Below are 27,457 nucleotides of genomic sequence, written 5' to 3'. Positions count from 1 at the left end.
GCGCATGGAAATGCCATTTACCTTCCTGCTGGAGCGGTACCTATTTATCTACTTGCACTTTGACGTGCTTTCGAACTGCTAGGTTGGCAGGAGCTGGGACTGAGCAATGGGAGCTCACCCCATTGCGGGGATTCGAACTGCCGACTTTCTGATCGGCAAGCCCCAGAGGCTCTGTGGTTTAACCCACAGTGCCACCCGTGTTCCAAGGCCATATTACATCCAGGCAAAATAACAAAACACCACTCAAGGTCACAGAGCCTGGGGGCACTGGGTGTGGAGTGGGTGGTCGGAAAAAGTTCAAAGGGCTGAAGAGAAGGGTCTGGAGGGTTGCTTTTTACTCCCAGGGCCAGAGGTTTAAAAGGCACACATAAACTCGTAGAAATCTCTGGCTCAAGCACAGGCTGGGCAAGGCAGAACCAAACACAGAAGCCAGAAGATGCAATGCACCCATTCGATTCTAAAGAGTTTTATTCAGAGCTATATCCTTCGGGAAATGCAAGCGAAGACAAAGGGTTTTTATATAGTGCTGACATGGATTTAAAGCCAGATGGGGGCTTCAACAACCAGAAGGATTGAGAGAGAGAGGGAGGAGATGTTCTTGGGAGATATTTCAATAATTCTGAAGCAGTTGCAAAATAACCAAGCCCTGAAAAGGGATTGAGTTTCCGCACAGAACTCGTGAGAAGGTTAAAGATACTCTGCTGCAGCAGCATATGCAAAAAGCTTTTTCTTAAAAAATAAAATAAAAATCAGGTTCAGTAAACTGGCTAGCTTCCAGAATCCTGCATGGGAAAGAAAACAAAAGAGCATCACAACGATTTGCTAAAAGTGAGAGAGAGAATATATACAAACACATCTTTCTAATATCAGGGCATGAAAATATTTGCAAGGATCCTTTCCACAAGCAATAAAATACCAGTTGTAGATTAATGTCCACAGCTATGTGAATGCCATGTTTATTTAAAAAACAAAATGAAACACAGATTTATGCATTTAGGAAATCTAATTTCTGCCCCAGTCAAAGCTTTTGAGCCTTGTATAAATTATGGTGTAACATGGTCTTAACTTGCATAACTTATTCTGTATTTTATATGCGGTATATACCGTATTTTTCGCCCCATAGGATGCACCGCCCCATAGGACGCACCTATTTTTTTGGGGGGGGGGGAATAAAGAAAAAAAAAATTCCTCCCCAGGCACGGGGGAAGCCCGAGCTTCCCCCGACCTCAGTCCCCAGAATAGCCTGCTATCTGCAAGCCTAGGGAGCCGTGCCGGTCTCCCCAGGCTTGCGGAGAGGTGTGCGAAGCCCGGGGGCGCTCTTCAGCGCGGACCAGGCTTCGGAATGCAGGCAGCTCTGCGCTACCCTCCAGAGCCTTGCGTGGCTTTGCGCCGGGATCCGGAGGGTGGCGTGAAGCTGCAAGAAGCCCTGGAGCGCAGACAGCTCCGCGCCACCCCCCAGAGCCCCGCGCGGCTTCGTGCCGGGATCCGGAGGGTGGCGCAGAGCTGCAGGAAGCCCGGGAAAGCCTGCATTCGCCCCATAGGACGCACACACGGTATCTTTGCTTTGGCCACCTCCATACCATGCATATAAAGCACCATGATATTATTTTAAATAGCCATGACTTCCCCCAGAGTATTCTGGGAATTGTAGTTTGTTAAGGGTGCAGAAGTTTGTTAGGAGACTCCTATTCCCCTCAGAGAGCTCTTATTCTCAGAGTGGTTTGACAATCCCTGTTCACAGGGAAATCTGGGAACTGTAGGTCTGTAAGGGAAACAGGGATCTAACAACCCTTAGCAAACTACAACTCCCATAATCATTTGTGCCATTAGACACACAAGGCAGGGTCTGCATTGTTGACCTGAGTGCACTATCTATATACCCGCAGGTCCCACTTACTGAACACACTGCATTCCCTGGAAATCATTCATTAAGCAAGTGGTTGCATAACAAGTCCATGATTTCCACTGATTCCTATGGGAATATTTCTAACTGGGGATTTGTACAATCTCTGTGGTTCCTTCCTGATACGGCTGCAGCCAACCAGCAAAAAAGAGATAACAAGAAAAACAAATTTGTCCAATCTCTCCTGCTCCCTGATTTTTCTAATCTTCCTCACTCTCTGCATGTTTTCTGCCAAAAAATGGCTGCCGTTGACCAGCAAAGAACAAGGAAGAAAGGAAGTGGGCAAAATCTGGATATTTAGATATCTGAATCTGCAGATTTGGGCATAATTATTTACACTCTGATAAGTGAATTTTCCAAGAGTGAGTGGGTGGATAGCGGGACCTACCTGTACCTGTACCTATACTTCTTTAACAAAATTTCACAGTACTGCCTGATGGCGTTGATTATAAATACAAAGGAAAAAGTGTAATATGAACATATAATTACTATACAAAACGGAATAAGTTGTCAGTTTTATTATGCTGTCAATTCTATGAAGTTGTATTCAGAGCAGACCCATGGAAATGAATGAAGTTACGTTAGTCATGTCCATGATTGTTTTCAATCAGTCTACTCTGAGTAAGCTAGAGACAACCCTCTGATGTTCAATGAAGCTATTTGTTTTTACAGCTTTGTCATTCTTTCCTCATACCTCATACCTCATACCTGTCGTTTCTAACAGCATATTCTTTCTGAATACAGTGATACCTCAGTTATTGAACATAATCTGTTCCGGAAGACTGTTCGGCTGCCCAAACGTTTGACAACTGAGGCGCAAATAGCGGTCTGCAGTTTCAATGGAGAAAATTGGAAAAAATGCAGTGGAAGCCGTTTGACTTCTGAGGAATGTTTGAAAATGGAAGCATTTACTTCCGGGTTTTCGACATTCGGAAACCAAAACGTTCAGTTTCCGAGACACTCGAAAACCGAAGTACCACTGTATGTTGAAACCAATCAGAATGTTTGGGAGGCAAAGGTGTATTAGAAAAGGAGACCCTACTTCTATACATTTATTTTGCTTAAACAGTATGCTAATAAACATCTCTCCAGAGTTTATTAATATCAATTGGATAAGGGTGACCAGAAGGTTCTTAAGGGAGAAGGTGGTTTTTAAGATATCTGAGGGATTTCAAGGTAATAAAGCAGAATTTTTTAATGGGGTCTGGGAATAATAATAATAATAATTTATTATTTATACCCCGCCCACCTCCTTTCCAGGTTCGACCCCAGGAAACCCTGGATTAAAAGTAGTAGTAATAATAATAAATTTATTATTTATACCCTGACCATCTGTCTAGGCTTCCCCAGCCACTTTGGGCGGCTTCCAAAAAAATATTAAAATACTGTAATACATCAAACATTAAAAGCTTCCCTAAACAGGAATAAATATAATTTATTACTATTTACTGTGCTTATATCCCATTCTCCTGGTGGGATATAGCAGCTTCTCCACTCTCGCTCACCCTCGTTTTATCCTTGCAACATGGAGGATAAACTGAGGAGGAGGAACTGGCCTATCGTCATACAGGAAACTCCGTGGATGGACCAGGGATTCGATCCTTTGTCTCCCTGGTCCTCACAAAACTCCAGGCTCCACAACACGGTAGCTGTTGCTTGTCTTACCCAAGTGCAGCTTCCAGACGTTTCCTGCTCTATACAGCGGTGGTCAGAATAATGGCATTGCAATCCAAGCTCATCTGGAACAATCAGAGAGTGTTATGAATAAGACAGACGTCATCTACACAGCCCAGCCAAGGAAAGGCAGCTTTGGCATATCAAGATTTAGGCGTGGTTTAAGTTTAAGGCTCTCATCTGCATTATCACTTTAAAAGGTAAAGGACCCCTGGACGGTTAAGTCCATTCAAAGATGACTATGGGGTTGTGGTGCTCATCTCACTTTCAGGCCGAGGGAGCCAGCGTTTGTCCACAGACAGCTTTCCGGGTCATGTGGCCAGCATGACTAAACTGCTTCTGGCGCAACAGGAAACTATGATGGAAGCCAGAGCGCACAGAAACGCCGTTTACCTATTTATCTACTTGTGCCGGCGTGCTTTCGAACTGCTAGGTTGGCAGGAGCTGGGACAGAGAAATGTGAGCTCACCCTGTCATGGGGATTCGAACCGCCAACCATCCGATTGGCAAGCCCAAGAGGCTCAGTGGTTTAGACCAGAAGCGCCCCCCGCGTCCACCACTTTAAGCAGTCATAAAGGGTAAAGGTAAAGAGACCCCTGACCATTAGGTCCAGTCGCTGACGACTCTGGGGTTGCGGCGCTCATCTTGCTTTATTGGCTGAGGGAGCCGGTGTACAGCTTCCAGGTCATGTGGCCAGCATGACTAAGCTGCTTCTGGTGAACCAAAGCAGCGCAGGGAAACGCCGTTTACCTTCCTGCCAGAGTGGTACCTATTTATCTACTTGCACTTTGACGTGCTTTCAAACTGCTAGGTGGGCAGGAGCTGGGACCGAGCAATGGGCGCTCCCCCCGTCGTGAGGATTCGAACCACCGACCTTCTGATTGGCAAGCCCTAGGCTCTGTGGTTTAACCTACAGCGCCACCCGCGTCCCTTTTAAGCAGTCATGGCTTCCCCCAAAGGATCCTGGGAACTGTAGTCTGTTATGGGTGCTGAGGAGACCCTCTGTTCCTCTGGCAGAACTCCATTTCCCAGGGTGGCTAAACAATCAGTCCTTCTTCCCAGGGAATTCTGGGAATTGTCACTCTTTATCAGAATTCTCCCCAGGCCACGCACTTGCTCCCCAAGCCTCCCTCTTGCTTAGTACCCCTCTGAGCGTCTCCTTGAACTCTGATAACAGCTCCAGGGAGGTGAGGGAGCGAGCATAAAACTCGCTCGCTGAGGAAAGGTAACATTTCATTGGCTGCCCCCCCTCTGGCCCCACCTACCACTGTCATGTGACCCCAGGGGATTCCCCAGAAAGGAACGAAAAAGGTCATTCCCCGATTCCTGTCATAGAGGAAATAATGATGCATTGTAATTAAAAGCTTCTCTCGGCAAAGCAAAATGAAAGCTCTTCCTTACCACGGCAGTGCTGATTTCCTCCACGGTGAGCTCCGTAGATTCGGCAATGAAGCCTGAAATGTACAAAAAATAAACTGCTACAGGGTTTTTATTCACGGGGAGTGGGGAGACCATGAATGGGGCAGGTGGGGGAACAACAAGGAGGATATAGGTTTGTCACGTTCTGAGATGGTTATTATTATTATTAATTGGATTTATATACCGCCCTATACCCAGAGGTCTCAGGGCGGTTCACAGAAAAGATCGACATAAAAACCACAATATAATCAAAATAAAAACAACAACCCAATAACACCCCTCCCAAAAAGAAAGAGCCACATTTTAAAAGGGCATATCGGATGGTTAAAAAGGAGGCTGAGCTATGGGCTGCTCCTTGGCATGCTGCCAGAGATCCTGACAAGACAGAAGTACTGTTCTTGGGGGGCAGGTGGGGGGCACTCCCTGGTCTTGAATGGGGTAATTGTGCCCCTGAAGGACCAGGTGCACAGCCTGGGAGTCATTTTGGACTCACAGCTGTCCATGGAGGCACAGGTCAATTCTGTGTCCAGGGCAGCTGTTTACCAGCTCCATCTGGTACGCAGGCTGAAACCCTCTACCCATTGACCATCTCACTAGAGTGGTGCATGCTCTAGTTATCTCCCCCTTGGACTACTGCAATGTGCTCTACGTGGGGCTACCTTTGAAGGTCACCCAGAAACTGCAACTAATCCAGAATGCGGGCAGCTAGACTGGTGACTGGGAGTGGCCGCCGAGACCATGTAACACTGGTCCTGAAAGACCTACATTTGTTCCCAGTACGTTTCTGAGCACAAATCAAAGTGTTGGTGCTGACCTTTAAAGCCTTAAACAGCCTCGGCCCAGTATACAGTGGTGCCCCGCAAGACGAATGCCTCGCAAGACGAAAAACTCGCTAGACGAAAGAGTTTTCCGTTTTTTGAGTCGCTCCGCAAGACGAATTTCCCCATGGGCTTGCTTCGCAAGACGAAACGTCTTGCGAGTTTGTTTCCTTTTTCTTAAAGCCGCTAAGCCGTTAATAGCCGCTAAGCTGCTAATAGCCGCTAATAGCCGTGCTTCGCAAGACAAAAAAACCGCAAGACGAAGAGACTTGCGGAACGGATTAATTTCGTCTTGCGAGGCACCACTGTACCTGAAGGAGCATCTCCACCCCCATCATTCAGCCTGAGTGTCCAGCTTAGAGGTCCAGTGCCAAGGGCCTTCTGGCGGTTCCCTCCCTGCGAGAAGTGAGGTTAGAGGGAACCAGGCAGAGGGCCTTCTCGGTGGTGGCGCCTGCCCTGTGGAACGCCCTCCCAGCAGATGCCAAGGAAATGAACAATATCTGACTTTTAGAAGACATCTGAAGGCAGCCCTGTTTAGGGAAGCTTTTAATGTTTGATGGTGTTTTTAATATTCTGTTGGGAGCCGCCCAGAGCGGCTGGGGAAACCCACAGAGATGGGTGGGGTATAAATAATAAATAAATTACTACTACTACTACTACTTTTAATCCAGGGATCCTGGGGTCGAACTTGGAAAGGAGGTGCTCCCCCCAGGGCAATGACCTGCCCTCACAGAAGCAAATCATCCCACTCCGTCTCACCTATGTGCATCTGTTCATGTTCGGCAAGCTGGGATCTCCTGCTGAAGCTTTCCGTGCATTCTGAGCACTGATAGGGCTTCTTTCCCGTGTGAGCCGCCTTGTGTGTGATCAGGGACTTTTTCCAGCTGAAGCTTTTCCCGCACTCGGAGCACTTGTAGGGCTTCTCTCCCGTGTGGGTCCTCTTGTGCACGAGGAGGGCGACTTTCTGGTTGAAGCTCTTCCCGCAGTCGAAGCAGGTGTACGGCTTCTCTCCCGTGTGGATGATCTCGTGGCGCGCCAGGTGGTCCTTCTTGTGGAAGCACTTCCCGCACGCGGCGCAGGCGTACGGCTTCTCCCCCGTGTGGATCCTCATGTGGTTGATCAGGCCGACTTTCCAGTTGAAGCCCTTCCCGCACTCGGAGCACTGGTAGGGCTTCTCTCCCGTGTGGGTCCTCTTGTGCGTCATGAGGCGGTCTTTCTTGTAGAAGCTTTTCCCGCACTCGGCGCACTCGTACGGCTTCTCCCCCGTGTGCGTCCGCATGTGCGCGGTGAAGTTGGCTTTCACGCTGTAGCTCTTCCCGCACTCGGAGCACTCGTGGGGCTTCTCCCCCGTGTGGGTCCTCTGGTGCGCAAGGAGAGAGGATTTCACGTGGAAGCATTTCCCGCACTCGGGGCATTCGTACGGCTTCTCGCCCGTGTGGATTCTCTTGTGCTGAATGAGGATCCACTTGCCGCTGAAACTCTTCCCGCACTCAGAGCACACGTATGGCTTCTCCCCGGTGTGGGTTCTCATGTGTACGTTAAGAGCAGACGACCAGCTGAAGCTTTTGCCACAGATGGTGCAATCGTGTACGTTCTGCTCCCCTGTATGTTTCCTCATGTGCATGATCAGGGACCGTTTCCAATGGAAACTTTGGCCACAGTCAGAGCATATGTGCGATCGCTCCCCGGTGTGGGTTTTCTCATGTCTTAAAAGGTAAGAGGAGCACGAGAACCCTTTCCCACAGTGTGAACACTGATACGGTCTCTCTCCGGTGTGAGTCCGCTTATGCACATCAAGGTATGATTTCAGGATGAAGGATTTCCCGCAATCAGAACATCCATACGGTTTTTCTCCCGTGTGGGTTCTCCGGTGTGTAATAAGGCCCGAAATCTGCTTGAAGCTTTTGTCGCACTCGGAGCACTCGTACGGCTTCTCTCCCGTGTGAGTCCTCTTATGCGTGACGAGGGTCGCGCCGTGGTTGAAGCTCTTCCCGCACACGGAGCACATGTACGGCTTCTCTCCGGTGTGAATTCTCCGGTGTGTGATAAGGTAATCTTTGCGGCCAAAGCTCTTCCCGCACTCGGGGCATTCGTAGGATTTCAAGACGGGTCCCACCGAATGGGACTTCTTATGTCTCCGAAACGATGCTGCATAGCGGAAGCACTTTCCGCACTCGGAGCACTGAAACGGCTTCTCCGCCGTGTGGCTCTGCTTGTGTATGTTGAGGGTCCCTTTCTCGCGGAAGCTCTTCCCGCAGTCGGAGCACTGGTATGGCTTCTCTTCGGAATGGGTCCTCATGTGCACGTTGAGGGCAGATTTCACAGTGAAGTTCTTCCCACAGTCGGAGCATTTGTAGGGTTTCTCCCCCGTGTGGATTCTCCTGTGCACGGCAAGGTGCGGCTTCCGATTGAAGCTCTTCCCACAGTCCGGGCACTTGTACAGCTTCTCTCCCGTGTGGATTCTCTCGTGCAGAATAAGGGACCCTCTGCGATAGAAGCTCTTCCCGCACTCGGAGCACGTATACGGCCTCTCCCCTGTGTGGATCCTCTTGTGCTGGACAACGTACGCTTGTTCCCGAAAGCTCTTCCCGCAGTCCGAGCACTGATATGGTTTCTCTTCCGTGTGGCTGGTCTCGTGGCTGAGAAGTTCGGGGCGGGAAGAGAAACCCTGGCCACACTGGGAGCAACTGTACGGCTTCTCTCCAGCATGACCCCTCTGGTGTATAACCAGCTGAGACCGCTTATGGAAACTTTCCTCGCAGGAGAGGCATTTATACGGATTCTCTTTCGCTGGTATCTCCTTCAGATGCTCTGTGTGCTGCAGGATTCCAGGTGTCCCTTCAATCTTAAGACCCTGGGGAGATTTCCCGCTGACTGTCCCCAAAGTTTCTTCTCCTTCTCGCTCAGCTGTTTCCAGCTGACTTTCCTCTTCATTCCCTGGCACTTGATCACTGCCTGCTAGAACAAAATGAGAGAGGGAGAGAAAAGAGTGTCACAAATGGGTCCTGCAATAAAACGTTACAGTGTGGAGTGTTCCTCTGGTCTGCAAGCCATATCCCCTCCTATGAGACTCCATTCCGTTGCCTCTCCCATCTGATTTTCTGGGTTCCCCGGTCCCCAACTGTCAGCATGTGACATCCTCATTGGGCTTTTTGGAAGAGTGGATTCTACCTTAGGGATTTTTTGTATTTCTGAAAGCCTTGAAGTTTCACCCAACCCACTGATAGCTTACACAATTAAACTGATAGTTTACACAATTAAAATGTGGGGAGTGCACAGTCACTGCTTCTCAGCCTAACCCACCTCAAAGGGTTGTTGTGGGGATCAAATGAGGAGGGGGAGAACCACATATGCCTTAGAGGAAAAGGTGCTTAAGGGGGCTGAATACAGGCTTTGTCCCAAATGTTTGATGTTTTTATTAAGTTTTAAGATACACTGTAAGCTGCCCAGAGTGGCTGGGGAAACCCAGCCAGATGAGTGGAGTATAATAATAATAATAATAATAATAATAATAATAATAATAATATAGTGGTACCTTGGTTGTCAAACTTAATCTGTTCCGGGAGTCCATTAGACTCCCGAAACGGTTCGAAAACCAAGGCATCGGACGTTTGGCTTCCAAAAAACGTTCGCTAACTGGAACACTCACTTCCAGGTTTGTGGCGTTTGGGAGCCAATTTATTCAGGAGCCAAACCATTTGAGTTCCAAGGTACCACTGTATTATTATTATTATTATTATTATTATTATTATTATTATTATTATTATTGATGTATTGCAACCCTAACAGAACAACTGCTAAAGTGAATAGCTACTCAAGGAAATTATAAACAACTACATAGGCCTATTGAGACACCTGAAAGTCAAAGGCAAGTATTCTATTGATATATTGCAGTTATTTTCATTGCTATATTTCTGTAACTCATCTCAGACCATTTGATGACGAGCAGGGTATAAATACAAACTAAAATTGTATTTTTATTGTTCTAAAGAGATGGATCTATCTATGTATCAGGCCCTCCAGATGTTGCTGAACTTTCCGCTCACATCATCCCTGACCAGTGGCCATCAGTGAGGAAATCAAATGGAATGTACCACGTCAGCTGACCGGGGGAGGAAGGCCACTTCTGAGAGCTCCACTTCCAGAAAGGGGGAGGGGGGAAAAGACCACATAAATGAAGTGGCAGATGTTAAAAAACAAGAGGGGTTGAGGCGCAGAACTCAGGCGGCTAGACGATAATAAAAAAAGCTGTGAGCCCAGGTGCTCCCAGGCACTTCGTTCTGTGGCTCATCCAAGCCTGTACAGCTGTTGAACTGTCTGTTTGTGTGTCTGTCCTGGAGGTTCTGAGTTCCGAAACAGAAGGAAGCTGCGTCTGTGAGAAGATGTGGCCCATCTGTCAGAAAGCCACTACTTACAGCCTCTTCTTCTTCAACCACCTCTTCTTTGTCCTGGGGGCCATGCTGATGGGCTCCGGACTATGGCTCTTGTTCGACAAGAGAAACTTCATCACCATCCTGCAGATCTCGACGTCCACCATGAACATCGTGCCTTACACCCTGATTGGCGTCGGGGCCGTCACCATGGTGATGGGGTTCCTGGGCTGCGTGGGGGCCTTCAGCGGGAGCCGATGTTTCTTGGGGCTGTACTTCTTCGGCCTGCTCCTGCTCCTGGTGGCCCAGGCCGGCACCGGCTTGCTCATCTACCACCGTGCGAAGGCCATGAAGGAAAAAACGCCCACCTTTGTCCTCCACCTCATCCGGTACTACGACCTGAGGCACGAAACCAACAGGTCCGCCATGCTTGCCTGGGACTATTTCCAATCCAGGATGTCTTGCTGCGGATGGATCGGGCCGGAAAACTGGAAGCTGAACCTCTTCCTCCAGGAGAGAAATTACACACTCTACCCTTGCTCTTGCGGCGTCAACGCCACCAGCTCGGAGGCAGCAATAGGCTTTTGCCCCCTGGCCGCTCCGTCCGGCGCCTTCGACAGCTGGCCGGTGAGGAAGACGGGCTGCGTGGTCTCCGCCCGTAAATGGTTTCAAGAGAACAACGAAGTCATCATCGGGGTCTGCGCAGCCGTCTCTCTCAGCGAGGTGTTGGGAATGGTGCTGTCCATTTGCCTCTGCAAGAGCAAAGCACCCTGAGGAGAATTCACCAGAAGTGGCCAAGGGGCAAAGGCCACTTTTGATGCCGACACAGACTCGGGCAAATCTCATCCATATTTTATTTTTAGTCCTCTTCCGGGCCTGTCTTGACAAGTCTCTGAATGCGCCTCCTCTGCAGCTCTCTGTTACCATAGCTATGTGTAAATAAACCTTGTGTCTTACCCAATTTGGGGTAATTTGGGGGACTTTTGGCCACTGCTTTTGGGAGTGCTATCTCTCTCCCTTTCACTGTCAAACAAGAGAACCCTTACTCTAATTCGCCTCCCTTGCCTTCGCTTCCTCAGATCTACTGAACCTGTTTGCTGCAAATATTTGCAATATTTCACTGCTTTGGTTAAAAAAAAGAGAAGATTAAAAAAGTAAAATACTTATTTTTGCTTAGCGCTCAGTCTTTCGGACACCAATCAGACTAATGCAGTGGTGCCCCGCAAGACGAATGCCTCGCAAGACAGAAAACCCGCTAGACGAAAGGGTTTTCCGTTTTGGAGGTGCTTCGCGAAACGAATTTCCTATGGGCTTGCTTCGCAAGACGACAATGCCTTGCAAGTTCCTGCGGTTTTTTCCCCCTTCCCCCCTTTTTCTAAGCCGCTAAGCCGCTTATCAGCTGATTCGATCAGCAGATAAGCCGCTAAAAGCCGCTAATAGCGCTAATCCGCTAATCCGTCAATGGGCTTGCTTCGCAAGATGAAAAAACCGCTAGACGAAGAGAATCACAGAACGGATTCTTTTCGTCTTGCGAGGCACCACTGTGCTAGGAACAGCATTTTACATCATTGTGACTTACCCTGGAACCACAGGATGAAGAGCGGGGTAGCAAAAATAACTAAGTGAATAGAAATAAGAGACTACCTGCCAGTTTCTTCTTCCCCTTCTCAGGTGCCTCAGATCCCTGTCGCCTCTTTGTTCCTCCCAGACCCCTGGAGTTCTCCTCCATCTCTGTGCCCTCGCTTCCCTCGCACGGTGCCCCACACAGCTCCCCTTCATCGTCGCTCTGCCAACCATCGCTCACCGGCACAACTATAAGGATGAGAGAGGGGGGCAGAAATGGAGCCTGAAAACTGATGTGAAGAAATGGGGGTACAAGGGATACAGCCAAATACACACCATTATCTAACGTTGAAGTTGCTTTGTGATTGTAAGAGGCTCTGGAATGGGTATCTGCTCAGAAAATCAACCTAAACCCAGCCACTTTGGGTGGCTCCCAGCAGAATATTAAAAACACAATAAAACATCAAACACTAAAAAGAAAGAAAATGAACCCAAATATATTTAAAATAAAACTAATAAATAAGCAATGGTCTGACCTGATTTAATCTGATATAGTTAGATTAAATCAAATAAACAAGGAATATTCCGTGTTATGTTGGAGGGAATGCCAGGAAACAGGGAATTCTGTTCACATGTGGTGGGGGTGTAAATAAGTACAATTTTTCTGCCAAAGGGTGTTTAAGGAGATAACAGAAATCACCGGGTTAAAGCAGACCAAAAGTCCAGAAGTAGCATCATTATCAATTTACGATGGGGTGGAAGGTTCGCAGACCATGAAGAAATTTATTGACAGCTGCATGAATTATGATCGCTAGGAAGTGGACGGGGCAAGCAGAATATAAAATGGAAGAATGGTATAAAGAGGTGTGGGATATAGCTATTAACGATAAATCAACATGTGCCATTAAGGTAAGACGGGGAATATGCAGGATAAATGATTTTGAGGCGATACGGAGGGTGTTTTTAGAATTTGTACCGTTAAAACGGAAAGGGGTCAAACCATCACAGGAGGTGCTGAAAATTTTGGGAGGTTGGATAGTTCCAATGGAATGGTCTCGGGGGTGCGGTGCACATTTTTATTCTTATTTATTTAAGATGATTACTTTGTCAAAATAAAATAAAATAACTGGGGCGGGGGAATATAAATAAATAAGCAAAGGTCAAATAAATTCTGAGAATTCCTCTCTTGGTTACTCCCTTCTTTCCTTCCATGAGGTACAATATGAGTGCTGGCCTTACATTCTTAATCCCTTCGAAACCCTGGCAGGCTCAGGCCTAGAGACAAGTCCCAGATCTAAGCGCCGCTCCCTTTACTCAGGGCAGTATGACAAACAGCAGCTCCAGATCCGTTCTCGAGAGAGATTGCTTCTATTAAAGAAACGCCATATTTAATGAGTACCCACTTTCAGCAGCCTCAGTCACGGAGGAAACTTCCTCCTGAGACACGACTTCTTCAGATGCCGGGACTTCGGCTTGAATGATCTCTGCCTGGTTGTTGTCGCTCGCAGGCTCATCTTCTGGAGGATCAAGACAGACAGAGACAGGGGAAATGAATTCTAAGGAAGAAGGGGGGGAAAACTCTCTCTTTCTCTCAAGAAATCACCTAAGAAAGCAACGGGCAAAGGGTGCCATATATGGTTTGCTTCAGGGATTTCTTTTTCCAGCTGGAACTTTCCGGAACTCAGTTCCAGCACCTCTCAGGTGGCCGCCATTGCCGTTACAGCAGAACCTTGGTTTTCGAACGTAATCCGTTCCGGATGACCGTTTGACTTCTGAAATGTTCAAAAACTGAGGATCAATGGGCCGTCAGCAAAATCAAATGAAAAAAAATAGAAAAACATGCAGCGGAAGCCATTTGACTTCTGAGGCGCGTTCGAAAACAGAAGCAATTACTTCTGGATTTTCGGTGTTCAGGTTCCGAATCATTTGGGCTTCCGAGATGCGCAAAAACCGAGGTTCAAGAGAACAAAGGAGGTGTTCATAGTGTTCTAGAAAAATAGCACTGGTTCGCTTCCATAGGTGGCTACGGTGTCCTAAAAATACCTCCATTTTAGATTCTGTCTGCACTGTTTTAGTTAGGATATCCACTGGCACATCTAGTTTAGAAGTGTCCACACTGACTGGCAGCAGCTGCCCAGAATTACAGACTGGGGTCTCTCCCAGCCGTACCTGGAGACACCATTGGGGAGGTTGAACCTGGGATTTCCTGCATGCCACTGCGCTATGGTCTCTCCCTTTATAGATAAAGTAATAGCCCAGTCCTCCTGCTTCTAAACAAACAGAGAATCCTTTTTGTGACAGGCTGGGGATAAGAATTGCCCCTCACCCAGGACTAGAGTCTTGTAACAGCAGCCCTCAAAATGTCAGGCAGGCGACGGAGGAGGGGAAGAGGAGGCGAGAGAAAAGACATGTCATAGGAACAGGAGGGGGGAACCTTTGGCCCTGCAGAACTACAACTCCCATCAGCCTTTGCAAGCAATGTCACTGTACGACGGGAGTCCAGCAACACCTGGAGGGCTGGATTTCCCCCTTCACCCGCCATAAGGGAAGCACAAAGAATTGTTACCCAGCAAAGCACAACTTCCATCTCCCTTCCGGGTGGGCCTCCTGACCCGCAGCGAACGCCACACCTCCGAGGGAGCCTTCTCGGACTCAGGGAGATTGGCTGCCATCTCGGCCAGCGGCCTCCGCACCTAAAAACAGGAAAATGGGTGAGGGAGAGAAGGCAGCGCAGCCCAGAAAGGGATAGGCTCTGTCCCTTCAGGTCTGTGTGCAACTATGTCTGCTGGCGAGGCAGCGGCCATCAATGTGGTAGTGTTAAGAACGCAATGAAAGCCCACCAAGCCCAACATCCTGTTCCCACAACGGCCCGCCAGTTGCTGCAATGAGAAGCCTGCAGAAGCCTGGGTGAAAATCTAGGCCAGCGGTTCTCAACCTGTGGGTCCCCAGACGTTGTTGGACTACAACTCCCATCATCCCTGAGCTCAGGGCTTGCTAGCTAGGGGTGATGGGAACTGTAGTTCAACGACATCTGGGGACCCACAGGTTGAGAAAGGCTGATCTAGGCAGTCATCTGAGCCTTGTGCTTTAGGACAGGGATTTGTCGTTGAAAGTCTACTCAATATTGATCCAGAGTGCATTCCAATGCATAGTTAGCAGTTAAACACGTTGCAGGATTCCCCAAAATAGACCAGCGGTAGCAGAGCTTTAGGGACGCGGGTGGCGCTGTGGGTAAAACCTCAGTGCCTAGGACTTGCCGATCGTATGGTCGGCGGTTCGAATCCCTGCGGCGGGGTGAGCTCCCGTCGTTCGGTCCCAGCTCCTGCCCACCTAGCAGTTCAAAAGCACCCCTAAGTGGAAGTAGATAAACAGGTACCGCTTTATAGCGGGAAGGTAAACAGCGTTTCCGTGTACTGCGCTGGTGCTGGCTCGCCAGAGCAGCTTCGTCACGCTGGCCACGTGACCCGGAAGTGTCTCCGGACAGCGCTGGCCCCCGGCCTATAGAGTGAGATGGGCGCACAACCATAGAGTCGGACACGACTGGCACGTATGGGTAGGGGTACCTTTACCTTTTAGCAGAGCTTTACTGCTACTGAAGGCAAATGAGCATAACGGTCAGAAATCCAATATACAGTGGTGCCCCGCAAGACGGAAAACCCACTAGACGAAAGGGTTTTCCGTTTTGGAGGTGCTTCGCAAAACGAATTTCCTATGGGCTTGCTTCGCAAGACGAAAATGTCTTGCGAGTTCCTGCGGGTTTTTTTCCCTCCCCCCCTTTTTCCCAAGCCGCTAAGCCGCTTATCAGCTGATCCTAAGCCGCTAAGCCTCTTATCAGCTGATCCGCTAAGCTGCTTATCAGCTGATCCGCTAAGCCTCTTATCAGCTGATCCGCTAAGCCACTAATAGCGCTAATTCGCTAAGCCGCTAATGGGCTTGCTTCGCAAGACGAAAAAACCGCAAGACAAAGAGACTCGCGGAACAGATTCTTTTCGTCTTGCGAGGCACCACTGTATTCAGGATTGGCACTGTCCCTAAGAAATCCAGTTGCAGTAGAGTTTACTTTAAACTTACGATGACTTATAATAAGACTAAATCTTAACACTAAGCATACAGAACACCACAGCAGACGGAAAAGAGATAGGTAGAGAAAGCAGAAACCCAGGCCCCTTCTGGCCTCTTATTATAGACAGCATGACCTTGACGGAAAGAAAAAACAGAACCAGTTTAAACCAGCTGTACTCGGCGTCTCTGAAGGAATAACCCAGTACACCAGTACACATATCACCCACACAAGAGGTTCCCTGTTGCAGCTCTGCCTGAGTCTATGCTCAATACTCAGCTTATTTCCCTTTGAGATGGCTACTCTTGTTGGAAGGGGATGCAGGTGGCGCTGTGGGTCAAACCACAGAGCCTAGGACTTGCCGATCAGAAGGTCAGCGGTTCGAATCCCCACGATGGGGTGAGCTCCTGTTGTTTGGTCCCTGCTCCTACCCACCTAGCAGTTCGAAAGCACATCAAAGTGCAAGTAGATAAATAGGTACCACTCCAGTGGGAAGGTAAACGGCATTTCCGTGCGTTGCTCTGGTTCGCCAGAAGCGGCTTAGTCATGCTGGCCACATGACCCGGAAGCTGTACGCCGGCTCCCTTGGCCAGTAAAGTGAGATGAGCACCGCAACCCCAGAGTCAGCCACGACTGGACCTAATGGTCAGGGGTCCCTTTACCTTTACTCTTGTTGGAACTCTATGCTTTTAGCTTGTGCAACCAGTCTCAGAAGCCTGGATCTACCATAGGGGAAATGAACTCACCTCTTCCCCTTGCCCTCTCTTCAGGAAATCCTCGGCAAGGGTCACGGCACTATCACAGTTTGCTGGCTGCTCTTCCTTGACGTAGTCCTGCATCTCCCAGGGAAGACTGGCCAGGAACTGCTCTAGGATGACCAGCTCCAACATCTGCAGTTTGGTGTGCTTCCCGGGCTTCAGCCACTGGTGGCAGAGGTCCCAGAGCCGGTCGCAAAGCTCTCGGGGCCCTTTGACCTCCTCGTAGCGGAACTGGCGGAAACGTTGGCGATGGGCGTCCGAGTTGTCAACGGGCTCCTCTGAGATGTTCTGCCATGTCCTCTCCCTGCATTCCCTCCAAGGCCTGGGCTGGAGGAAGCGAGGGCCTTTTCCTGCTGTGGGGTCAGTCAGGCCGTGCTCCCGCACAGATGTCAAGCGAAGATCCCGGGCTAATAGTTTTTAAGGACGAGAGGTGAATACCAGGATGGGGCATTTGATGGTCAATTCACTTGGCTCAATAGCAAACTATAAATTATGTTGATCAATACTAAAATATTTTTATTTATCAGCCCTGAGTGCTCACTGGAAGGACAGATCGTGAAGCTGAGACTCCAAGACTTTGGCCACCTCATGAGAAGAGAAGACTCCCTGGAAAAGACCCTGATGTTGGGAAAGATGGAGGGCACAAGGAGAAGGGGACGACAGAGGACGAGATGGTTGGACAGTTTTCTCGAAGCTACCAGCATGAGTTTGACCAAACTGCGGGAGGCAGTGGAAGACAGGAGTGCCTGGCGTGCTCTGGTCCAGGGGGTCACGAAGAGTCGGACATGACTAAACGACTAAACAATCCATTGGGGCAGTCAAATACAACATTCATTGTTTTCCTAGAGTGAACACAGGTGGGGGGATGTTACTCCAGCCAGCGTAACTTCCTGTTCCACTGGTCTGCAGCGTTCTCCCCCTGCATGTGAACAGGGAGATGGGCATGACCCTGGCTGACCCCATAAAAGAGCCCAGTCACGCAGCCATCGTCCTCTTGCTGCCATCCTGCTATCCTGCAGCCATTTTCTTCTCTTAATGCTGTTCTCTTAATGTATTTTGCTGTCTGCTGGGTCTCGGCCAGCAGCACATGGGCTCAATCCCTATATGGGATGAACTCACACTTTGTTATGTAACTACTAGCTAAAGCCTGCCTTCAGGAATCATACTGTGAACTGAATGCGAGTAAAGTTCTTGTTACTGTTAAGGAAAGACTCTTGTGTCATTATTCTTTTAAGAGGGATAAAAGGGGACACCAGGAATAATCCATCTGGGCAAGCCAGATTGGATTGCTTAACTAAAGGGATTCAAATGAATCTGCAAACTTGCTTCCTACTGAATTGAGGGGAATCTGCTCTGCTACATGACTCACTAGCGTGAGTCATAATATTTAATCACTGTATCCTCTCCTATTATCCTTAGCATTCCCACAATTTATCTGCAGGTCTCAGGGTGGTTCACAAAATAAAACCACAAGATAAAACCACAAAATACAGGATCCAATAACACACATACCCCAAACACATTTTAAAAGGGCGTCAGCTAAAGGCCTGGCTAAAGAGGAACATTTTTGCCAGGTGCCTAAAGATATATAATAAAGGCACCAGCCAAACCTCCCTGGGGAGAGCATTCCACAGACTCATACGCTCGGTCTCTTTTTACAGAAAGCTGTATTCCAGCAGCGCCTTTTGTGAAGTTTAGTTGCTGACCTACCTGGACTGGCTGGGAGAGAGTAGGAGTGCTCCAGCCCCACAACATCGCTCCCAGGGGAAGGCACTTCTGCCTCGCTCTCCTTGGTTTTCAACTGACGGCTTGGCGGAGGATCACGACGGATGTGGGGCCGCCTCTTTTTACCGCCCTGTATGAAAATGAAACTTTGAGCAGTGGCCTACCATTGGCCTATGGGATAATAATAATAATAATTTATACCCTGTCTATCTGGCTGGGTTTCCCCAGCCACACTGGGCGGCTCCCAACAGAATATTAAAAACAAGATAAAACATCAAACATTAAAAACTTCCCTAAACAGGACTGCCTTCAGGTGTCTTCTAAAAGTCAAATAGTTGTTTATTTCCTTGACATCTGCTGGGAGGGCGTTCCACAGGGTGGGCGCCATTACCAAGAAAGCCCTCTGCCTGGTTCCCTGTAACCTCACGCCTCGCAGGGAGGGAACCACCAGAAGGCCCTCGGAGCTGGACCTGAGTGTCTGGGCTGAACGATGGGGGTGGAGACGTTCCTTCAGGTACACTGGGCTGAGGCCATTTAGGACTTTAAAGGTCAGCACCAACACTTTGAATTGTGCTCAGAAATGTACTGGGAGCCAATGTAGGTCTTTCAGGACCGGTGTTATGTGGTCTCGGCGGCCGCCCCCAGTCACCAGTCTAGCTGCCGCATTCTGGATTAGTTGTGGTTTCCGGGTCACCTTCAAAGGTAGCCCCATGTAGAGCGCATTGCAGTAATCCAAGTGGAAGATAACCAAGTGGGAGGTAACTAGAGCATGCACTCAAGCACACCGGCACACTCCCTAATTGTGATTCCCAGCAAGTGGTATTCAGAGGCATTCCACCTGCTGCTATGTAAGTCATAAGGGCCCTCTCTACGCGCTGGGTCTAAGGTGCTCCCATGAGATCTCACAAGAACATCCCAGGGCATCTGGAGTCAGAGCACAGAGAGCACCTTGCTCCCCAAGGAAGGCAGAGAAGCAAAGATTATTCTCTCTAAGGAGGAAAGGGTTCCTGTGTGGTAAGGCTGCTCTTGCCAGCGGCTCCAGGTACAACAGGGGTGTCAAACTCAAATTCATCAGGGGCCGCATCAGCAGTTTGGTCACCCTCAAAGGGCCAGTTGTATCTGTAGGACTATGTAAAGGACATGTAAAGTGGAGGTTTCCAGTGTAGAACAGCCGGCGCCGCTAGAGGGCAAACGTTCTCTGGCTTGTAGGCTGCCGCGCATGCGCTGAAGAGGCGGCTTTCTTGTGTCAAAAAAAAACACGGGCCTTGTGTTTGACACCCATGAGGTACAACAAAAAGCAAAAAAAAAAAAAAAAAAGCTATTTTGAGAGGCTCTGAGTTCCTTGGGGCAGCGAGGCCCTTTCAGCAAGACAGCCACAGGGAAACCGGTATACTTGCGAAGGGACGGCTCCAAGGGTTCGAGTACACACATTTCTGCATATACGTAAAACACTCTGAGCCAGACCCCCGTGTAGGGCACAATTGTACTGTATAGCAAAGGCGTCCGTCCACGAGATTGATGGGAGGACGGTGAGATTTACCTTCTTCAGCCGCTCGGGTATGTTAAACATTGTCGGAATCGCTTCAGGCTTTAAGTACCGCCTCCCGGAAGCTACGTTTTCAAGGTAGTCCGTCTCGCAAAAATGTTCCGAGCAGATCACATGGTGCCGCGTGGGAGTGAAGTTCTTGCGGCGGATGTTCCAAACCCACTTTTTCAACAGATCTTTTTTCCCCAGAGGAAACCTATGACAAGTATGTGATATACAGTCATACCCCGGGTTATAGCCACTTCAGGTTTTGTTTTTTCGGGTTACGGACCGCCGAAACCCGGAAGTACCGGAACGGGTTACTTCCGGGTTTCAGCGATCGCGCATGCACAGAAGTGCTAAATTGAGCTTTGCGCATGCGCAGAAGCGCTGAATCGCAACCCGTGCGTGCGCAGACGCGGGTTGCGTACACTGTGGGTTGCGAACGTGCACCCCGCAAGGATCACGTTCACAACCCAAGCATCCACTGTGTGTATGTGTGTACACACACACACACACACACACACACACCGTATTTTTTGCACCACAACACTTTTTTTCCTCCTACAAAGTTAGGGGAAATGTCTGTGCGTGTTATGGAGGAAATGCCTACGGGTGGCATGCCTACGGATTTTCCTCCTCTAAAAACTATGTGCGTGTTATGGTCGGGTGCGTGTTATAGAGCGAAAAATACGGGGTGTGTGTGTATATATAGATAGATAGAGAGATAGATATACATATATACACAAACCGTATTTTTTGCACCATAACACTCACTTTTTTCCTCCTAGAAAGTAAGGGAAAATGTCTGTGCGTGTTATGGAGGAAATGCATATATATATATATATATATATATATATATATATATATGGCAATTAAATACTGCACTCATGTTCCATTTCATACAATGTGTTCACAGGCAGCAGAGGCACAAAGCACAAATGGATTAAAAGTCCGAAACTCCTCTCCTCACAGATACCCAGAAGCTGTGCTCATAACTATGAAACAAACACACACGGCTATAACTAGATAGAATCAGAGAGATGGAAGGGACCACACGATCATATTCTAGACCAACCCTCTGCCATGAAGGAGTACGCAACAGGGATTGAACCTGCAACCTTGGTGTTATTAGCACCACGCTCTAACCAACTGAGCTATCCCAGCAAGTACTGCCTGACCTTTAGTCAGACCTTTGGTCCATCTAGTTTAGCACATTCTCCCTCACAGAGCTACAATCTCCAGAGGGGTTTGACAGCCAATATCTCTCCCCAGGGAACTCTGGAAATTATAGTTCTGTGAGGAGCATAGGGGGTTCTCCTAAGAACTCTCCGCACTCTTAACAAACTACAGCTCCCATAATCCTTTGGGAGAAACCATGACTGTGTTGAAGGAGGTTTACTCTTGCCCAGGAAAAATGTAAGTGCTGATTGCTTGCAGCTGGTTTTAAGTGCAAGATTGCTGATTGCTTATACCTGGCCAAATGTGAATGGCAACTGCTGAATCAGCAACTGGCAACTGGCCAGAATGTGACTGTCCTGCCTATATAAGAGGAACTAGACCAGCAAATTCTATCTGCTGCACAATATCTCTGCTGTATAACACCTACCTGCTTGATGCTGCTGGGCTGTGTGCTGTGCTTGGAGCTACATATGAACCTGCAACTGGGATCTGTACTTTGCTGTGAGTTTTGCTGTGCAGACCAGGTGGCAATTCTCCATCTAAAGGAGTACCCCTGCTAGTGCTCTAGCAGGAGACTCTGCAAACATGTTAATTGTGTATGCTCAAGTCTGCCAGTAAATGAAGCCGCTGACTAAGTTTGCCGTCTATTTTTCCCTTTTGCTGGTGCAAAGGGAACTTGCTCAGGCCTCAGACATTTGGAGCTGTTTCCTGATCATGCCCAAGTGCTCCAACAGACTATTTAGAGTGGTATAATAATAATAATAATAATAATAATAATAATAATAATAATAATATAATAAAAAAATTATTTATACCTTGCCCTCCCCGGCCAGAGCCGGGCTCAAGGCTGCTAACACCAGTAAAATTACAATAAAAACATAATGGTGGGGGGTACCAATTTAAAATACAGGTTAAAAATACAATTTAAAATGCAGTCTCATTTTAAAAGTACCCCATAGATCAAAACCATAAGGGGAGCAAAACATAAGGGACAGACTGAGTCCAAACCAAAGGCCAGGCGGAACAGCTCTGTCTTGCAGGCCCTGCGGAAAGATGTCAAGTTCCGCAGGGCCCTAGTCTCTTGTGGCAGAGCGTTCCACCAAGTCGGGGCCAGTACTGAAAAGGCCCTGGCCCTAGTTGAGACCAATCTAACCACCTTGCGACTTGGGATCTCCAAAGTGTTGTCATTTGTGGACCTCAAGGTCCTCCGCGGGGCATACCAGGAGAGGCAGTCCCTTAGGTACATGGGTCCTAGGTATGATACTGCTTTAAAGTTATAGTGCAGATGGGGCCCACAGATGTTGATGGAGGGGGACAGAGGAGCAAGGAAGCAGGGACACTTGCTGGCTTCTAAGAAAAGATACCTCTCCTTGCAACCCCAGCATCAACATGTTGATTACAGATTTAGTTTGGGGATGTGGAACTACCAGTTTGTGGGCTTAATCCAGCCCACCAAGTCTCTGAAGGTGGTCCCCAGCACTCTCCCTATGCCCTGGCTCTCTCCTGAAGGGGTACCACAGAGTGGAGATGACAGCTCAGCAATAATAATAATAATAATAATAATAATTTTTATTTATACCCCACCCTCCCCAGCCAAGGCCGGGCTCAGAGCGGCTTACAAGCAATAATAAAAACAATTTGAATGATTACAACTTAAAGACAAAATTAAAATACAGTAATATTGAAATGCAGCCTCATCGCAGGAGAAGGAAAAGAAAAAAGAAAGAGAGGGAGGGAATCAAATTGGCTCCAAGCCAAAGGCCAGGCGGAACAACTCTGTCTTACAGGCCCTGCGGAAAGAAATCAGATCCTGCAGGGCCCTGGTCTCATGAGGCAGAGCGTTCCACCAGGCCGGAGCCAAAGTTGAAAAGGCCCTGGCTCTGGTTGAAGCCAATCTAACTTCCTTAGGGCCCAAGACCACTAGGGTGTTGCTATTTATGGACCTTGAGGCTCTCTGTGGGGTATACCGGGAGAGGCAGTCCCGTAGGTACGAGGGTCCTAGGCCGTGAAGGGCTTTAAAAGCAGCACCTTAAATCTGACCCTGTACTCCACCGGGAGTCAGTGCAGCTTGAAAAGCACTGGGTGAATATGCTCCCATGGCAGAGACCCCGTGAGGAGCCTCGCTGCAGCATTCTGCACCCGCTGGAGTTTCTGGGTCAGCTTCAAGGGCAGCCCCGCATAGAGCGAATTACAGTAGTCAAGCCTGGAGATGACCGTCGAATGGATCGCTGCGGCCAGGTCGGGGCGGGAAAGGTAAGGGACCAACTGCTTGATGCGGCAAAGGTGGAAAAATGTCGCCTTGGCTGTTGCTGTAACTTGCGCCTCCATGGAAAGGGAGGCGTCAAGGATTACACCCAAACTCTTAACAGAATGGGGAAGAATGAGCTTGCAGTCAAAGCTGTATGCAGACAGTACCATTTCAGACTGCAGGTGCGGTGCTCACATGATTTCAATGCTCACATGATAGAATGTTTCCTGCTTTAGTTAATAATATATATGTATTCCTTGCTTAGTACATTCAGGAGGAAGCCATAATTATAAACCATCCTCTCTGACATGGTAACATAAAAATTGTTAGAAGGGCTCTGCCAGATCAGATCAGTGAAGCTGCCACTTCACTCACTGCACACCGTCCATTATTTGCTAGCTTTCTATATGCAGGGAATGTACCAAGTATGGAGAAAATTCAGTTCAAGCCTAAGGGCATCATAAGGACACCTTACCTGTGAAATGAGATATTGTTGCCCAGCAAAAATTTGTTGTTGCAGTTTATTGCACAACATGACTTCACCATGATGGCAGAGATGTAGCTGCTTGCCGAAAACTGTAAGGGATAACGGTAGAGAGTGGTTAACAGATTGGAGCACAGTTTACAAGAGGAATCTGAAAGTCTGTCTCCTCCCTTCCATACTTTCTCAGGGGTTAAAATCACCGGGGGGAGGGTGTCTTAGTAGTTTCACCACCCTCATTCCTGGGGGGGGGGAGGCAGCCCAAAAGAGGGCTTTCTCTGTAGCAGCCCCTACAGAGGGCTGCTCCCCACAGATGTGCCAGAAGGAATTCCCTCCCCACAGATGTGCGCCGGGGTACCTTCATTATACAGCTTGCAGTACATGCAAAAGACACCCATCTTTACTTTGGCGTGCGTTCACACACACGACCCCCCCACGGTCATCTAGTCTAACCTCCTGCAATGCAGGAATCTCTTTTTTATATCATATTTTTTTATTAATTTTCCATTTCAATCCAATGATACCCTAATACCAAATTATAATACAATTACAGTGGTACCTCGCAAGATGAACGCCTCGCAAGACGGAAAACCCGCTAGACGAAAGGGTTTTCCGTTTTGGAGGCGCTTCGCAAGACGAATTTCCCTATGGGCTTGCTTCGCAAGACGACAGCCCATAGGGAAATATCCGGGACAGCGGGGAAGCGCAGCGCGTCTTCCCCACTGTCCTCGGACCTCCTCCGAAGCCGGGCAGTGGGGCGGGAACGCCTCCTCCCGCCGCCGCCGGGCTTCGGAACGATGCTCCGAAGCCGGGCGGCGGGGCGGAAACACCTTCTGAAGGCGGGCGGGGGGCGAAAGTCTTTGTCCCCCCTGCCTGCCTTCCCAGGGGCTTTTAAATCGCCCCGGACAGCGGAGAAGTCCTCCGCTGTCCTGGGGCGATTTTAAAATGCCGCCCGCCAGCATTTTAAGATCGCCCGGACAGCGGAGAAGTCCTCCGCTGTCCCGGGGTTTTTTAAAATGCTGGGGGTGGGAAGAAAAGCCCTTGTCCCCCCCCCCCAGCCTTCAGAAGAGGTCCGGGGACAGACTGTCCCCGGACCTGGTCTGAAGGCGGTTTCCCTAGGAACGCATTAATTGATTTTCAATGCATTCCTATGGGAAACCGTGCATCGCAAGACGAAAAACTTGCAAGACGAAGAGACTTGCGGAACGAATTAATTTCGTCTTGCGAGGCACCACTGTACTAATACCAATTTATATAATTACCAAATACCAAATTATATAATTTAGGTAGAATTGACGGTTTGATGATTTTCTTTATGTGAGTTCCAAAATCTTATTACTTTCAATTACATCCCAGTCAAATAATCCCTTCTACAACAACTGCAATATTAATAACTTCTATTTGTGCTGACACATTAAATGATTTATAGAACTACAAATGAGGAACTCAATCTATATCCTTGTTCTTCCTGTTTGTGACAATTATTCTGTCCATGTTATTTCTTCCTGTACTTGTAAAATGCTTTGTCTATCTTTTCCCGGTTGTTGCTGTTCTCCATCATGCCTGAGCTGATATCCCATTGCTGTTTCAGAGATTTCTCCATCGCTCTGTCGTTTTGCAACTTTAACAACAGCTGCAAAAAGTTGCAAAGTTGCAATGCAGGAATCTCAACCAAATCACAGATGGCTAACCTCCCTTCCACCACATTTATGAAAGATTTGAATGTACAGTGGTACCTCAGGTTAAGTACTTAATTCATTCTGGAGGTCTGTACTTAACCTGAAACTGTTCTTAACCTGAAGCATCACTTTAGTTAATGGGGCCTCCTGCTGCTGCCGCACCACTGGAGCACGATTTCTGTTCTTATCCTGAAGCAAAGTTCTTAACCTGAAGCACTATTTCTGGGTTATTGGAGTCTGTAATCTGAAGAGTATATAACCTGAAGCGTATGTAACCCGAGGTACCACTGTATTACATTTCAAAGGCCTGTCTGATGGGGCTGTAACTCAGCTAATTGGGAACCACTGAAGACCATTCCTATGTGAAGTACTGCGGGCCCCGTTTTTCAAAAGCCCAGCCATAGACCCCCTACATTTGAAAATGTTGACACCTCTATGGTCGTTTTTGTTATGTGAATGGTGCTCATGGACCCTTGGGTGGGTTACGCAGACCTTGGGGGTCCACGGACCACAGTTCTAAATCATTAACAACAACAACAACGCAATCCTGGCAACAACAATAAACGACTCTTGACATCCCAGTATGAACAATACTGCGCTATAAGGGCCACAGCACTTTGCGTTCAAGGCACTTTCCTATGTCCCTAATTCCCAATCCAGTTCCCTCCGCCCCAATTCTATTTTATTAAGTTTCAACATTTTTAACACACGCCGTCAAACCACAATTTCGCCTTTCTCTTCCTTCTGACGCCTTCCCACCCTTAACCTCTCGGAGTTGCTGCTTCTCCCCTTCTGCTCTCTTCTCCCTACCAAACCATAACCAGTTACAGATAGGTAGCCGTGTTGGTCTGCCATAGTCAAAATAAAAAAACACTTCTTCAGATACACTGAAACAGAAGTTGCCAGATCCTTCTATATAGTGAGAAGGTGGGGAGGGGTATTACTCAGAAGGGTGGTGGGAATGGGAGATTGGCAGATAGCTGGGATGAGCCTGTTGACGACTCTTAACGACTGCAATAGGTCTTACAGGAAAAGGCAAGGGGTGAAAAGGTGAGAAATGGCTTAGTCATGTATAATGGGATAAGAATCCAATGTCTTTGTTCAAACCAGGTCTCTCCATGGTTTTAAGTTTGGTAATGAGTTGCAATTCAGCAGCTTCTCTTTCCAGTCTTGCCTTTTCCTGTAAGACCTATTACAGTCGTTAAGAGTTGTCAACAGGCTCATCTCAGCTATCTGCCAATCTCCCATTCCCACCACCCTTCTGAGTAATACCCCTCCCCACCTTCACACTATATAGAAGGATCTGGCAACTTCTCTTCCAGTGTATCTGAAGAAGTGTGCATGCACACGAAAGCTCATACCAAGAACTAACTTAGTTGGTCTTTAAGGTGCTACTGGAAGAAACCATAACCACTACATTATGATTCCTAACCCAGTTATTTTTTCCTCGTTCTTTTTTTGGGGAGGCGAAGGGCATCGAAAATCAGAGGCGGATCACCACCTCTGCAGGCAGGAGATCCCAGGACCCACCCGCAATGGCATCTCCAGGAAGGACTCCCTTCTGAAACGCCTGGGCAGCTGCCTAGAACAGCTCCCCCAAATTCCTAGTCCCTAAGAGAGGCGGCATTTGAACCAGCGGCTCAGGGGCTCCAGCCTTTGGAGCCGCCCTCCGAGCAAGCGCCTTCTGCCTCCACGGCAACGGGGTCCCCACTTTTCCACCCCCCAAAAACCAAACCCGCCGCACCTTTCGCAGGCGGCTCCCTCCATGCAACCAGCCTCCAGCTGCTCTGCCAGGCAATGCGGCTCCTCCTTCGTGGCCCGAGATGAGCGGAACCGGAAGGTGCGCCCGCTATTCCTTCCCCCCAACAACACCGGGCCTTGGCTCCGAAGGGCCGCTTCCTTTCTAGGAAGGCGAGAGTTCGGCTGCTGGTTGCCTTAACCCCTTCGTGGCGGGATCCAACCGTCAGGTGTCAGCGGACTCCCCCCACCCCCGTTTTTGTTTCTTCTGGGTTACTTACCCAATAATAATAAAACATTTTTTTTTTTTACAAA

General features: G+C 48.5%; 1 protein-coding gene and 1 pseudogene across 3 annotated transcripts; one reads left to right on the top strand and one right to left on the bottom strand.

Annotated features, from left to right (window-relative positions):
* Window positions 1-450: 450 nt before the first annotated feature.
* Window positions 451-27,279, bottom strand: LOC309524591 (uncharacterized protein). 2 transcript variants are annotated; one of them, XM_082209279.1, is made up of 12 exons: window positions 27,150-27,279; window positions 23,721-23,821; window positions 19,831-20,032; window positions 18,276-18,420; window positions 16,554-16,972; window positions 14,314-14,440; window positions 13,151-13,264; window positions 11,829-11,996; window positions 6,574-8,772; window positions 4,979-5,031; window positions 3,569-3,642; window positions 451-782 (listed from the first exon to the last, which is right to left on the bottom strand). In XM_082209279.1, exons 2-11 carry the CDS (start codon window positions 23,789-23,791, stop codon window positions 3,598-3,600), a joined length of 3,543 nt encoding a protein of 1,180 aa, XP_082065405.1. In that variant the 5' UTR covers window positions 23,792-23,821; window positions 27,150-27,279; the 3' UTR covers window positions 451-782; window positions 3,569-3,597. The 2 variants fall into 2 exon arrangements, with proteins under 2 accessions (XP_082065405.1, XP_082065406.1); XM_082209280.1 differs by having other exon boundaries at window positions 6,574-8,769.
* On the top strand, window positions 9,912-11,350 carry LOC309525185 (CD82 antigen pseudogene; annotated as a pseudogene). Its single transcript has one exon. The product of its transcript is annotated as a CD82 antigen pseudogene (transcript).
* Window positions 27,280-27,457: the final 178 nt, after the last annotated feature.

Source organism: Podarcis vaucheri, assembly GCF_965113315.1.
Source record: "Podarcis vaucheri genome assembly, chromosome: 2".
In the NCBI taxonomy this organism is placed as follows: domain Eukaryota; kingdom Metazoa; phylum Chordata; class Lepidosauria; order Squamata; family Lacertidae; genus Podarcis; species Podarcis vaucheri.
The sequence above is the reverse complement of the archived record's forward strand: the minus strand, read 5'-3'. Positions and strand labels throughout refer to the sequence as shown.